Source organism: Fonsecaea monophora (genome assembly GCF_001642475.1).
Source record: "Fonsecaea monophora strain CBS 269.37 chromosome Unknown Scaff14, whole genome shotgun sequence".
Taxonomy (NCBI): Eukaryota; Fungi; Ascomycota; class Eurotiomycetes; order Chaetothyriales; family Herpotrichiellaceae; genus Fonsecaea; species Fonsecaea monophora.
In genome coordinates, this window is record NW_019173945.1 from 134,920 (window position 1) to 148,694 (window position 13,775).

At 51.2% G+C, this 13,775-nt stretch overlaps 5 protein-coding genes across 5 annotated transcripts; 1 reads left to right on the top strand and 4 right to left on the bottom strand.

The window, feature by feature from the left end:
- Positions 1–1,249: 1,249 nt before the first annotated feature.
- AYO21_03000 (hypothetical protein) lies at positions 1,250–5,929 on the bottom strand (the record flags this gene model as incomplete). The annotated part of the gene is made up of 3 exons (XM_022652975.1): positions 1,250–2,050; positions 4,646–4,767; positions 4,819–5,929. The coding sequence occupies 3 exons, from the start codon at positions 5,927–5,929 to the stop codon at positions 1,250–1,252; spliced, it is 2,034 nt and encodes a 677-aa protein (XP_022514669.1).
- A 1,208-nt stretch (positions 5,930–7,137) lies between these two features.
- AYO21_03001 (hypothetical protein) lies at positions 7,138–8,022 on the bottom strand (the record flags this gene model as incomplete). Its single annotated transcript, XM_022652976.1, has 1 exon — positions 7,138–8,022. The coding sequence occupies one exon, from the start codon at positions 8,020–8,022 to the stop codon at positions 7,138–7,140; it is 885 nt and encodes a 294-aa protein (XP_022514670.1).
- A 767-nt stretch (positions 8,023–8,789) lies between these two features.
- Positions 8,790–9,245, top strand: AYO21_03002 (hypothetical protein; the record flags this gene model as incomplete). The annotated part of the gene is made up of 1 exon (XM_022652977.1): positions 8,790–9,245. One exon carries the CDS (start codon positions 8,790–8,792, stop codon positions 9,243–9,245), a length of 456 nt encoding a protein of 151 aa, XP_022514671.1.
- Positions 9,246–9,304: 59 nt separating this feature from the next.
- On the bottom strand, positions 9,305–10,948 carry AYO21_03003 (hypothetical protein; the record flags this gene model as incomplete). The annotated part of the gene is made up of 4 exons (XM_022652978.1): positions 9,305–9,355; positions 9,431–9,493; positions 9,559–10,765; positions 10,824–10,948. 4 exons carry the CDS (start codon positions 10,946–10,948, stop codon positions 9,305–9,307), a joined length of 1,446 nt encoding a protein of 481 aa, XP_022514672.1.
- A 33-nt stretch (positions 10,949–10,981) lies between these two features.
- Positions 10,982–13,101, bottom strand: AYO21_03004 (AdoMet-dependent rRNA methyltransferase SPB1; the record flags this gene model as incomplete). The annotated part of the gene is made up of 6 exons (XM_022652979.1): positions 10,982–11,481; positions 11,603–11,946; positions 12,024–12,127; positions 12,255–12,404; positions 12,470–12,758; positions 12,839–13,101. The coding sequence occupies 6 exons, from the start codon at positions 13,099–13,101 to the stop codon at positions 10,982–10,984; spliced, it is 1,650 nt and encodes a 549-aa protein (XP_022514673.1).
- Positions 13,102–13,775: the final 674 nt, after the last annotated feature.

Genomic DNA, 13,775 nt, shown 5'->3' on the forward strand with positions numbered 1-13,775 from the left:
ATAGGCAGGGCAGGCAACTCTGGCTTCACCATTATCAGGAATAACCAGCCGGGGAAGACATTTCTCTGTGGGACTTCCAACATCGATAAGTCTAGTAGGCGACCAGCCGTCTTCTTGGAGGAAAGACGAGCATTCTCGGTGATTTTGAGTGCAGTTCCGTATCCACGAACTTATCAACTTCCAAGATATTTCGGAAGATGTGTTCAACATATCAATGCTAGAACCATATGCTTGATAATCTATCTCTACACCGCATTGTACGTCAGGAGTATTCAAAATCATCACAAGAGATGGGGAGATTGGATCATACCTTCCTCGGAAAATAGTTTTATACATATTGATGCCAAAGAAAGCCACATATCTTCGAATCTGCAAGTTTCATTGTTCCAATGAAGGAAGCAAGACACACCATCTTCTTTTAGCCATGGCCTAGTTTCCAAAAGGTATGAAATTGCATTGTGGAACAATTGACAAATTTTACAGCCAATCTTCGAAGAGACTTCGATGTCGTCGACTGCGCGGTTCCGATAGCAAATGTTATCTCCCGTTTTGATGGCACACTCATTAGGACGATTGAGCATATTTGTGCATACTGGGCAGAGGCTGTGGTTCATCGACCTCCTGTTTTCCTCAGATCCACCGAGTTCAACTCTAGCATCATGACTAGCCATCAGTGGCGATGAATTCAAGGAAATCCTGTTCAAATAATTCTAGAGAGCAGCAGATAACAAAGCTTCTTAGGCCCTTTTTGTCATGATCCCAAAAACCCGTTGTACGAAGGATTAAATGGAGAGACTAGACATGCATTTCAGTTTGGAACTTTCAATACTATCAAAATAGTTCCGAAATTAGGCAGCAGCATAATGTCACGTGCGAACCAAAAAAGAACAAGTTATTGCCGTTATCAGTGGATCCGGATTATGGGTCCCAATTATTTTGAGTGTATGTTAAAGGGGAAGCCGCAATTGAAAACGTGTGTATGCACCCATCCAAAGGGAGAATAAAGAACGGGGGAAAGACCAACCCCGGTGATTGGAACTTTTTCATTACATCCGTCAACAGGAAAGAATGGCATAATTTGAAGATGAAGATCTTGACTAACTGGAAGCAAACACAATAGCAGAAATGATAAATGATTGAGACCGAGATTGTCCTCGCTGAGCAACCGATTGCCTGACGTAGAGACTACGTCTCTGAAGGGATCGGAGACCGCCTCTCCTGCAAGTTGTATATCCGAGCGAATCGTTCATTATGAGGGGAAAAATCTTTTTTTCTCAATGCACGGTGTTTCGGGCCCGGACCAGCATGGTTTCAGCAGGACCCCGCACATTTCTAGTCTCGAGTCGGAATCCCATGCCAGCATATCTTCCAAAACTTCATCTGCGGCTGTCCTGGAATTTTGAAGAGTTGCTAGAAGACCTTTGTGCACGATCCTGTCGATACCGTCTACTGGACGCTTGAAATATCCATGACGCAAAGCCCATCCGACTAAGCCATAGCTGTAGACATCGGACTTGCACGACCAACGTAAGGCTGGGTCTGGTGGGGTACGCTTCGGGTCCTTCGACCTTTCTTTCAGCTCGATTATTTCAGGAGGGAGGTAGCTGATTGTGCCTTTCATGTGGTCCTTGGAGTTTGTAAAGGTCGTAGCGTGGCCAAAATCAGTAATGACCACACGTAGTGGATCGAGTTGGACAACGAGAATATTACCAAACTTGAGGTCGCGATGAACGATGCCGAAAGAGTGAAGTATCGAGTACCTTGTGCGCCGTGGTGGAAAGAGTCGAGAGGAGAGGAGAGGATCTAGTTCTGGAAGCAGGAACTGGCCCACACCAACGCAGTCGACATTTGGTCCTTCGGAGTTATCGCGGCCGAGTTGCTCGCCCAGGGGGAACGAGGTTACATGGATGGGACGCAAGTTTTCCGCCGTGCGAGGATAAACGCAGGAGTGGATTTGCGGAGACTTCTGGCGGCGTGCTGCAGATGCACCGTAGAGGTTCATGCCCTTGCTGCTAGGATTATTGTCCGAGACAGCTTGGACGGTCGTTGACTGCGACGACTGGTTGCAGAAGGATTCACAAAGTTAAGAAATTGATAGGATCTGCTCAGCGCCGTTGTAGTAGCCCTGGGCACCACGTGACGCATGTGACCCCTTGGCATTGCCCAGGCCTACGGATAGCTGGCGAGGCTGGCACTGCCGCCTCTCTGCAGCCTACAACAGCATGTCCTGGCGCCTACACTGGGCTTGGCGTGATACGCCTACTAAGCTTTTCCAGCAGAGGAGATGACGATGAGCTTTAACAGAAATAGCTAAGATGGAAGTTGGTACTTCAAGCAAGCCACATTTACCATTAAATGATGCCACTTTCTGTACGGGGCTCACTTGTGGCTTTTCTCCTGACGGGGGGCACGGAGTGTTTGCAAAAATATCACATGCTCAAGCACAGCCTCAAACTTCCGACCTAGAACGGAAGGTCAACCGACGTCGGCAGCGACATCGAGTATCCCTTTCGCGAGTCGATCATCCGTCCGACCGGTCTCCCAGGTCTTTAACGGCATTTGCCCTTGTTCCTGGTCGATATATTCAATGACTAGGTATCCGCCCAACTCATTCGATAGGCTGCTTCGATGAGGAATCAGATTTGAAGGGACACGACGGCCAAGGCAAGACAAGAACTGACTTTAAAGGTAGTGATATAAGCGGACAAGAAGAGGGCGGTGCTCAACTACGGTAAACTAATGGAAGCCGGTTAGCTCTTTTATTCTGCGCCCGAGGTAAGAGTGACATACACATTGTCCATTTAAAAGTGCAAATCCATAGAGATGAGGGATGCGCACGTCTGGACATTCGTCATGCATCCATGCATAGGTTGCAGCTTCACACCGAAGCTTTTCATCACAATTTCCGGGGTGTACTTTATCACCGACACGGTAAGGCAACGGAAATCAAATGAGGACTCGTTTCAAGTCGGCAGTAGTCACGTCGGTAATAGTCACCGGAACGCATTAAATTATAGCTTCCACTCATCTACTCAGTCCAGGGTGCGACGCGACACACCGAAGGAGAGGGTAAGCCAAGATGATGAGCGACTCGTTCCTGGATTAACTTTTGGCGATGGTTGATGAAGTTGTAGAATTCGAGTTACGCTTTAGGATATGTTAGATGGAGAAGGATGTTTGTCTCTCTGTGTCTGGCCTCATCGTATGTGATATTCCCGCGCAGAAGGGGGAGCATCACGGGCATAGCAAATGCATGAGGAAAGTAAGGAGTCCGCATTCGCAGGAATTGACCAACCTCAGATCGTTTAGACTAGCTCCCGAACGGCAGGGCCTTCAAAGGGAAAGTATGCCGAACATTTTTTTTATGCCAAGCTCAATACGCAGAAGTTTGGGAGGCGGATTACACTATCTGATGCTGGTCTCAAAGCTACATGATGCTTACGACGCACGACGTCTGAGACGCGGCAAGCTTCACAGCGAACTGTCTGTCACCGTAATCCTGAAACCAAGATCACTGTGGTAATCGTACCCAGTGACCTCAATGTGGCGTTGACTGCTGTGATCACCTGGCCCTCTTCCTCGTGACTCAAAAAAGTCGCTTTCGGGGTCACTCTCTTCCACCTCACTTGTTGCGGCCTTCAACCTGTCCAATTCCTCCTCTATCTGTTGCATGCGTGACAGTCTCTTCATCTCCTCCTTCAGTTTGCAGTCTGTCGGTGCTATCAAGTTTCGTCTACCGAGCAATCCTCCCTATACTGCCTAGGATCGACGAACAGCAAGTTGCTGCGTCACACCATGCGTACCCAGAACTCTCCGACATCCAGACCAACATGCAGTCAACAGGTACACCAAATCAGGGTTGAGAGAGGTTCCGCCGAAGGCTCAATTAGCGATGATATTTGCTCTCCTTTCGCCAGCTTGAGCTCGGCGTTCCAACGAGAAGGCACTGGGAGCGGATCACACGTCGACACTCCTCACGGTCAACAATCTCGGTGTACTACATCTTGACCAAGGCAAGCTGGGTGAGGCGGAGAAGATGTATCAGCGAGCACTGGCTGGATATGAAAAGGCCCTGGGACCGGATCACGCGTTGACACTCACAACGAGCAAAGGAACTGGCAGATTATCGACATACTCTCCCTGCTTGTCGTCAAGTCGCCACCTTTGTTCCAAAACTAGGAACTCTTTCTTAAATATCAAGGATCAAATGGGGACGACGGCTTGTCCGGAATATGGACAAATCAGAAGGGTCTGGTTCGATGTGACGATCGCATATCTAAAGATTCATCATCTCCTCTGCCTTTTGTGGACGCATGCGTAGCAGTTCTCCAAATCCCTGCGGCGATAGCCACAGCTCGGCCTTGCTGTATTCCTCATCGTATAAGCGGGTATCTTCCAATCCAATGGTCCAAACCATTTCAGGTTGATCTCCTTTGCTTCTTACAAGGTCTAACCGCGAGACTCGGGTAAAGCCCTCAAAAATGTGATTCCCAAGAGTGCTCCAAGAGAAGAACAAATGTAATCCGGCTAACCCACGCTGCTGGAGACAGCAAACTCTCCGAATTGGAGGCTCAATCTCAAGCGGTCTATCACAACCCCCGCAGAAGCTCCGGCCGGACTCACAAAAAAAGGTACAATTTTTGACCTCCCAGCGTATTGGGTGTTCTCCTCGGTTACGAAGCTGCCAATTCTTGCTGAGTGTGTTGTTGTATCTTTCGAGTTCTGTAAGGGTGAGATTGAGTGCCTTCCGGAGAACTTCCGCAAATTCTAAGAACCGGGCAGAGTTGCAGTACATTAAGGTGTAATAGAGCAACTCACTCAAACTCTGAGAGACATCAACAGTAAAACCTGCACCGTCCATAGCAAGTGATATGAGGCTGTGCACACGGTCGCGAAGATCTGCACAATGTGATGACCTATGGATAGTGACGAGCTCTTCCAAGGTTTGATAAGGCACTGTACGGCCTTTGTTTAGAGGACGCCCAATCTGCCGGTCACTGAGCCTCTTCCAGTAACTGCTTTCCAAGTCGAACTCATTTTTCAAATTCCCTCGTTGATTGCAAAACCAAAAGGCCTTTGTCTGGCGAATATCCCTTTTGATCTGTTCAACTGAGGGCCGTAACCCTGGGGAGATCTCCTGTGTCGATGGTGGTGTGCCCAGAAGAAATATCAATAAGTCTGAGAAATCTGTCCAGAGGATATCGAAGGTCTCGAATAAAAGGACGACTTGTCGTGCCATAATGACTTCTTGAACGATCCAAGCTCTAGACCAATATTCATTCGCACATATGGTAAAGACAGCCTCCCAGAACTGCTCTCGGGTATTTTGATCGGGAAATACGAGCCCGAAGGATTGAGGGTCTATACCTCGAGAATCACAATCACGGATAGACTCTTCTTGCGATACGTTTAGTTGTCGTTTACCGTATCTGGGTCCCAGGAAACCTCTAGCCCGGAGGGTGATAATGACGTCGAAGACTATCCGAAATCCATCGTTGGGGTCTCTACCAAGCCAAAAAGCGACTCCTTGTGCTCGTCGAAATATCTGGCCCATCTGTAGGACTTGATGGTTTCGCTCTTTCTTATTTTCTCGATGGATTGAAATTGCATCGATCCAGAACCATTCCTTTCTTGGTCGAGGAGTTATTCGAGCGTCGTTGAGAAAGATCCATAAATTGTCCCGGACGTTGAGAAGCTTTCCTTTTATCAGAATGGGGTGAGTAGGGCTCTCGTTTCCCCATCTGTACGAAACTGCAGTATAATTTGACGTGATCTGGACGTGTTGTAGATCACATTGAATGTATTGAGTGTGAAGTGAAAGATCGGCCAAAACGCTCACAACCCGAACGTACGGAGGATTGGCGGAGTAGTCGACTGGGTCGTGGTGGAAGTTCCCATCCTCAACACGTTCTTCGTCAATGCGAGCCATCACCCTGCTCTTGTTCCTGGAATTTGAGTTCTAATAGATGGAAGGAGTCGGACGTCTAACGATTCAGGTAATAATTTAGCCAGTTGAGAGTGGAAGTATGCTTACTCCAAGAGTAAAACGCAGTGCACAGCGTACAAGTCAAGAAGCGTCATGGTATGAGGCTTACTGAAAACTTTTCTCCACAGAAAGGATGCCTGCGTAGGCTGAGCAGGGCACAATCTGGGCCAGAAGTTGAGGCTCCTCAGTGAGGCTGCTTACAGCCAGCCAGCCAGCTCTGTTATGTACACTAATGCCGAAGGCCGGTTTGTCGGCATGATTAACCACTTCTAGGCTTATCACGGGGCCACTCAGCTTGGCCTACTGTTCCCATTCGGGCTGTGGAAGACACCTAGCGCGTAGCACGTGACCCTTACTTCAACGGTCGCATCATCCGCATTCACTGACCTGCCGAACGGTATAGTCTGCTGCCTGGCAGATGTTGCCCCGTCACCGTTCTAATTAAAGCACACCGGTTAAGTCTCCACCAGTCCAATGGCTCGCTCATGGCTTTGAAGAAGCTGCTTCGTAGTTGAAAGCGACCGACTCCTGATTAGCTGTTGCCTGGCCGCCAAGCATTTTAGTCCACTAACGAGTTTCAACCAGGTTGGCTACTGAAGCAGATGTTGGGAACTGACCTTGCGCATTCTCTGCCTTTCTTCACACCACGTCCACACACAATTCGAGAAACAGTCTCAAGCCCGGTCCAGGGTTCTACTCGTATACATTCTAAGTTAGTTCTTCTTGATGAACGCGTTTGATTCGGTCAAAAGCTCTTCAATAGGAAGCGGGTGCGGGCTTGGCGGCAAGGACAAAAGCTTGACGCCTGCCGTATCGCACATTCGCCGGATTCGCTCATTAAGATAAGAGACGCATTGTCCATGACCAGGGTCGCCTTCTGCGCGGGGAGCCTTCCACAGTGGTAGAGGGGCTGTTCAATAAAGTCCTCAAACATAACGGTGTCGGTAGTGCCTTGGCCCCCGAAAAGAAGAATACCATCCTAAAGAAACCACCGCGCAAAATGTGGGTAGAAGCACTGGAACTAGGTATCATGGCGATTCCCAGGAACCAGCATTTATAACATCTCGCACATTTGAGCAGCCCCGTTAACAACCGCCCAGCACCTCCAGCACGCGCACTTTAGAGCAATGGCAAACGGAGTCCTAGCCACTTCAGAACCATAGATCTTGATGGATCAATTTGAACATTGCTGCTGCCGCCACATTTACCGGAAGGAAGTCTTCCACTCTTTTTGGCCAGTCGTCATCCCATATGAATGCTATGAATGCTGCCACGTACTCCCAATAGCTCGGATACCAGCCAGCAACTTCCCAGTCCAAGAGGACTACCCGGACATTCTCAATCCCAGTAACATGGGTGGGCAGATTTTCAATGATGATATTCTTCCGTTGTACATCCGAGTGACAAAAGGTCGCGAAGCGGTCATCGAGGGCCGGGGCGAGGTTCCTTTCAAAGAATTCTGCGAGATAGGGATCTTTGTGGTTGAGGGCTGAATTCGCTCTTGATCTCTTAGCCAGTCCATAGATCATGTCGCTCGCAGCCTCGAACGGCCCCGTTATCGTCGGATCACCATCTGAATCCCAAAATAAGTGATACGGAATAGGCCCCTTCAGGACGCTACCAAAGAAACCCTGGCCGGGGGAACTGTGAAGTGATTCAAATATGTCTCGAAGCTTGTTGAGAATGATAACTTTGTCTTCATCTCCAAGAGTTGGCCAAAGCGTATCTAGTGTTTGGCCTTGGATCAGTTCCATGACAAGGAAAACTTCTTCGGCATCACGCCACATCGCGTAGAGCTTCGGAGCCGGGACTTTGGGGAAGTTCTCCTCGACGAAAAGTAAGTTTTGTCCTTCTAATAGACTGACTCCTTTCCCGTACTTGACCACGTAAGGTCCAACGATCAACACCCTTTTATCTGCGTAAGGATCGACTCCATGGATGATAGTTGGCGACTCTCGGATCTGACTCGAAGTAGGCAGGGGTCCAGGTAGGTCATTCGAACTTCGGAGGAAAGGAAATTTTGTGTTGGCTTCCATCTAATGGTGTGAGAAGGGCAAGATGCTATCATTCACAACCAGTCCGTGAAACAGGACGCTGCCCGCAGCTTTTGGGGTGTCAAAACACTCGAGTAGCGTTGTACCACCTAGGCACGTGATTTCGGGCATTCCACAATGTGACTGGCAGGGATGCCAAGGACATGTAATGACCGTCACGCTACTCGGTAGTCTTCGGCCGAAGGCCTTCGGACTAGCGCCGGTAGGGCCCTGTAAATTACTCGAAGGTATATAGTCAGACGGTCCCCAGGACCTAGCAGAATTCACCATGTTCCTCCATTGAGTCACAACAATCTGCACTTCGCGCTGCCGTCCGGCCACATTGTTTGGCCGACCCTTCAACCGACGTCCCAGACACTACGGAGTAGCCCAGCCAAAGGGCAAGGGAGCCGCTGCGCTCAACTCTGGTTGATATCGAGGTCTGGCGCCTCTTCCTGTGTATTCCTGTGTACCAGTTGCGCCCTCCATAGAAGCCTCATCTGACACAACAGGTCGGAATGAGGTTTGTTCTTCGCTATGTTTAGCCCCGGAAAGTTCTTTTCTCTAGCCTGGGATGACGAACCGAGCACAATCAGAAACCTGCCTAAAACACCTGATAGTGCCCATCGACCGCCCACTTCGCGCGCGCTTATATATGGTATAGGTAGGTGTGTATATATTATTCGTACAAGTAAACTCACCATAAATGCTCTGGTTCAATTTCGACGCCGATTCTCACATTATTGTATCTCAAAATTGTTACGAGGACAATGCCGCTTGAAGTTTACAAAGTCCGATACACGCTGGCCGTTCCGGATCCAGACATGCCGGGTCCACGTTATCACACCGTGCTATTTGTCAAGAATACCACCAACAGTGATGGCACCATTCATCACGTCGCGGGAGACCTCGTTTCTGGCATGCAATACCAAGCTAAGAAGGCCAAGAAGCCTGAAGATTCCCAAACCTTCCACAACAAAGAATTACTCGGAACAGTGGATGCATCCAAGTATCCGGCCGCATTTGATCAGATCTGTCGACAGCAGCCAGCACCGCCAAAACAGAAGAAATATAACCCTGCTACCAATCGAACGGAGCAGGTGAAACCTAATGGCACGTTCTATGCCCCCGGCGAGCCCAAACCACCAATGATAAAGTGCACTGAATGGACGGAAACTCGAGCAATCCCTGCACTCATCCAAGCAGGCATTATCAGGCCGCGTTAGAACAGATTGGTGGAGAATCGAGGAAGCACGAAACACGATATATGCAAATCAAATTCTCGCTAAGATATTCCGATCGCCTGGGGAGCGGACCAGCCAGCGTGGTGCTTACACTGTACAGACATCAGTGCCGATAAACAAAAGAACAAGTAGCAACAAATAACCCACTCTGACCCAGTTATCGTTACCTTCGACTTCATCTCTTTCCCTTCCTTGCCTTCTCGGTCTTCAATACCCTTCTTCCCCCTCGCCTGTTCAATCCTCGCTTTGTTGTCTTTCTCTTCTCTCCTCTCTTTTCCTTAATTCCGGTGCTCACCGTAGCCGGCGGTTTAAGGCGGAGCGTGATTCTTGGCTGACTGACTCGCAATCGAATACGCGTGCCGCCATTCAATTGGTTAATGTCTTTTTGATATGCAGCCTCCCCTTTCTCTGGCGCGTGTCCCGGATCTGGAATTCGGAGTTCCAGTCTGGAGAGCTCCGCGGATGACTCTCTAGACGGCTCTCCGCTGCCACTACGCTGGTAGCGTACAGTATTAACCAACGTTGTGCCGCTCAATTTACTTGCAGCGTCATCCGCTGAAGTTGGCGCGGAAGGCGAGGGCGAGGGCGAGGGCGAGGGCGAGGGCGAAGGTACGCGTAAATACTGATCAAACATGATGTCGTCATCAATGTCTCCCGGCACGGGGTCGATCGCGTCGCCGAGGGTTGTGCGACGGGATAGCAATAGATCAAAATCGAGGTCAGTACATGGCTCGTCATCCTCGGTGCTCGGTGTATAACAGGGAGCAAGCATGACCGAGTCCGCGTTGTGGTGGACGGACCGAGAACGAGAGTAGTCCTCATCTACGGACAAAATCGAGGGGCGGATAGCTGGGGGGCTATAGCGTGGTCGTTTTTGAGGACGGTGTAGCGATGGATCCCCTGGAGACGTAGATGCGCCGTCGAAGGCCTGGGGCGGCATCCACTCGAAAGGTTTAGTATCGGTCGAGGATTTGCGCTTGCGACTTTGACCGGCACCCGGCGCCTCTTTGTCGAGCGGCATCTTCTCATCGTGCGAGTCGAGGGCCGCCGATATGGCTGGTTTCACGGGACGGGTACGGCTGAGCCCGTGTTCGTCGGCGAAATGACTTTGAAATGCCTCCGCGTCTTTGAGGGGTACGTCGCACAGGCGACATACCAGGGGCCAACGGCGATCTACAAGGTGCTTGTCATCGATGTGGCACCACAATTTATGATCTCGGGACCAGGGTTTGAGTTGCTGGGACGCGAGCAACCCGGGCTCACCGGGACACAATGGACAATAGCCCGGCCGTACCAACGTGTGGCAGTAGGTGACGGTTCCACATCGCTTAGATGTCGGCGCTGCGAGGTGTTCTTGACAATGCGGCTCCCACTTTTCTCCGATGACCCACTCGAAACACTGATAGCAGTAATGGATGTCTGACTGGAGGCGGCCGAGGCGGTGTGCCATCTCCCAACGCACACAATTTTGGATATGTTGATTACGCTGCTGTTTAGGCAGGCTGCTTCCGTTAGTCTATACATCTATACGCATGCGAGCCCAGGTGGGAGAGCACTTACCTGTCCATTCGAAGCTGGCAGCACTTGACGGGACAGGTACCGTCGACGGGGCGGGACTTCGGGAGGTACAGGACGGTGAAATCTTGCACGCAGAGAGTGTAGAGGTCCTGCAGGGCCTGCCACATCTCGGCCGGCTCCAAGGCATGGTCGGCCGCCATTTACTGAGCGAGGCGCCCTCGTTCCGGAATCAACAGACAGAGGCTCTGGACGAAGTCGGTCTTCGACTTGTCCTGTGCTGCCGCTTTCCCTCGAGTCAGAATCTTCCAATCTCGACGTTCTCGAATCCAGTTTTCCTGGTACTGGCGCAGCGCTTGCTTCTTTAACTTTTTGAGGCGGTTGGCGTACTGTTGCTTAGGCCGACTGCGAGCAATACTGCCGCCCTCGGGTTGTACGAGTGTTTGCATCTCTTTCTCAAGCTCCCGGAGCTCTGGATCGCGGTATATACCATCATCGAGATGCGAGGGGAGCTTATCAGGGAGGCCTTCCTCGTGAAACTTTTCCATGCTTTGGAAATACTCGATATGACGATGGTCGCTCTTTTCGTTTCGGAAAGCCGCCTGGCCATCGACGGAGGAACAGTTGGCCACGTAACTCTGGCCAAAGACTCGTTCGTCGGCTTGCGTTAGGTGTTGCGAGCGTTGTACAGCAGTATACCGTTCTGAGACGTGGAGGGTTAGCTGAAGCGCATCAAGTCTAAGGGTCCAGGGAGATCGGTCAGAGTCGCTAAACTTGCACGACCTTGCCCACCAGCTCGTGCGCACAAAGCGGAACTAACTTACTGTCAACCTCTTTACCGAGTTGCCGCCATATCGCGTGGATCGACGGGCCACAGAGGTAGCCGGCATTGGTCAAGGTGCTCTTGAGGATGGCGGTGAATGAACTTTTGGGCATGGGGTCGTCAGTCACACCGCCGGTTTTTGTGCACTTCCGAAGAATCGGTCGTTCCAAGGCTGAATCCTTGAATCTAAGGACTAGCTCATCTTTACCCGGCGAGATCTCCTGCGCCCGCACATCCTCCAGAGACTCATATCCGAAGAGGGCGTTATCAGCGATAGCCATGGCGAGAAGGAAACCGGCGTCATTGTAAAAGAGCCTTTCATGGTCCTTCGCCGCTGCACCGAAGCTAAAAGAACCTGACCGTTAGCGCTTGGGGAGAAACGTAATAATTAATGGAGTACGAAGCGAAAGGGAACGACTTACACTATATTCTCGGGATCACGGTTATTTTTCACCCACCGCTGGTCGACCTTGTAGATCAGTCTCCAGCTGCGACCGCTCACACGCTGTAAGACAAGCGTGACATCCTAGTAGACGTCAGGTTTGAGAATGGGCGACAAGCTGCGGATGATCGCACCTTATATCGGAGGCCATCGGTGAAGAAAGCGCCGATTCGGGCCCCGGTCCAGCATACACGTGTATGATGAAGGTCACCTGAACTCGATATCGCTCGGGGATGAAGATGAGATCGTCTCGCGTCCACAGGGTCAGAAGGACGCGATTAAGATCGCGGTCGGTGAAATTGTGTTTCGGCCGGTGTTTGTTCACGACAATCCCTTCGCGGGTCAAGGTCTGTCGAACCCACTGAGGAGATGTGTCAGTCAGTCTATCCCGTAGATTCCTGACATTGAAAGGAGACTCAATCTCACATTGTATACTTCGCTCCGTTCGTCTTTATCGGTATCGGTTCCTGTGACGCGAGTAAAGCCGGCGAAGAACCATTCCGCCGCGATGTTGATCGAGTCGGCAGTCGGTCTCTTTTCCTCCTTGTCAAGCTGGGGCTTACTTGTAGCGATGTAGAACCGGATGAAGTCTTTGACGGTCGCAAGATCGGGGGCAGTCACATTTTGCCCTAGATACTGACGGCGGGCCATCTCTTCATCGGGAGGGGACAGCCCTTTCTGGGCGTTTTCATTTCTCATGGCACTAAGACGCCACCTAGGTACCGCGTCAGAACTTAGGCGGCGGTAGCTGTGAAAGGGAGGGAGAGCGTGAAGGCAAGAAAGGGCAGCTCTTACAGGACATAGCGTCGGAGGGTAGCATCTTGGTTCTTCTTCGTCTTCGCGACATGCTTGTCTCGGCCAGAAACTTCATCGGCCTCTCTGTGTGCTCCTCGCTGGTAACCGTTGGCTTCAGCACGAGCAAGCAGCAGTTCGTCTGCCGTGAGCTCCTGTTGGCTCAGCGGGCCCATGGCGGTGGCGGAAGTGACAAGAGTATGAACTCGTGGTGGGAGGGTCGTAATGACGACAATGGTAGGATCGCCGTACGAGGAAGCTCGCATTCTGCTGGAGGAGGAGGAGGAGGAGGAGGAGGAGGAGGAAAGCTGCCAGCCCGAGAGGGCAGGAAGCGGGTTTTGTACTCCATCCTCAGGGAGGGAGAGTCGCTGTCCGAACGAGGGAGGGGGACCAGAAAGAGGTCGAAAGTCGAAACAGGCGTAGAGGAGGGAACGGGCGGCGCGCCGCCAATTTTGGCTCCTGGCTGGCGCTGCATGCGGTCGGGGATGAAGGGTGAGTGTGAAGGTGAGCGAGGTGAGCGCGAAGGGTGACGTGAGGGTGAGTCGTTATAAAAGCGGCACGCTCGGGGTGAGTCGCCAAGACATCTCTTGTCTGACAACAAAGCGGGCGAGCTTCATCTTGGCACTCACTACCTGCAGGTATATAGAGAACAGCAGCGCGAGCTGTGGTCTGGACTGGACCGCCGTGGAGAAGCAGATCAAGAACCTACGAGTCCAACCACTCCGAGTCGATCAGAAGCGTCTCACCCCGGCCTAGCTCAGCTCAAATCAGATCCTTCGGGGAGGAGGAGGAAGATGCTTCGTCCTACTCATAAGAGATCCGAAGTGGAGTTCCGAAGTTATATCAAGCCTTGAGAGAGGCTTGAAAACCGCCCTGCCGCGGTGCCGAGCGAGGAGCAGGGATCACGGCGTGTTGGTGAGTTAGGACTACGCCCAGAGGT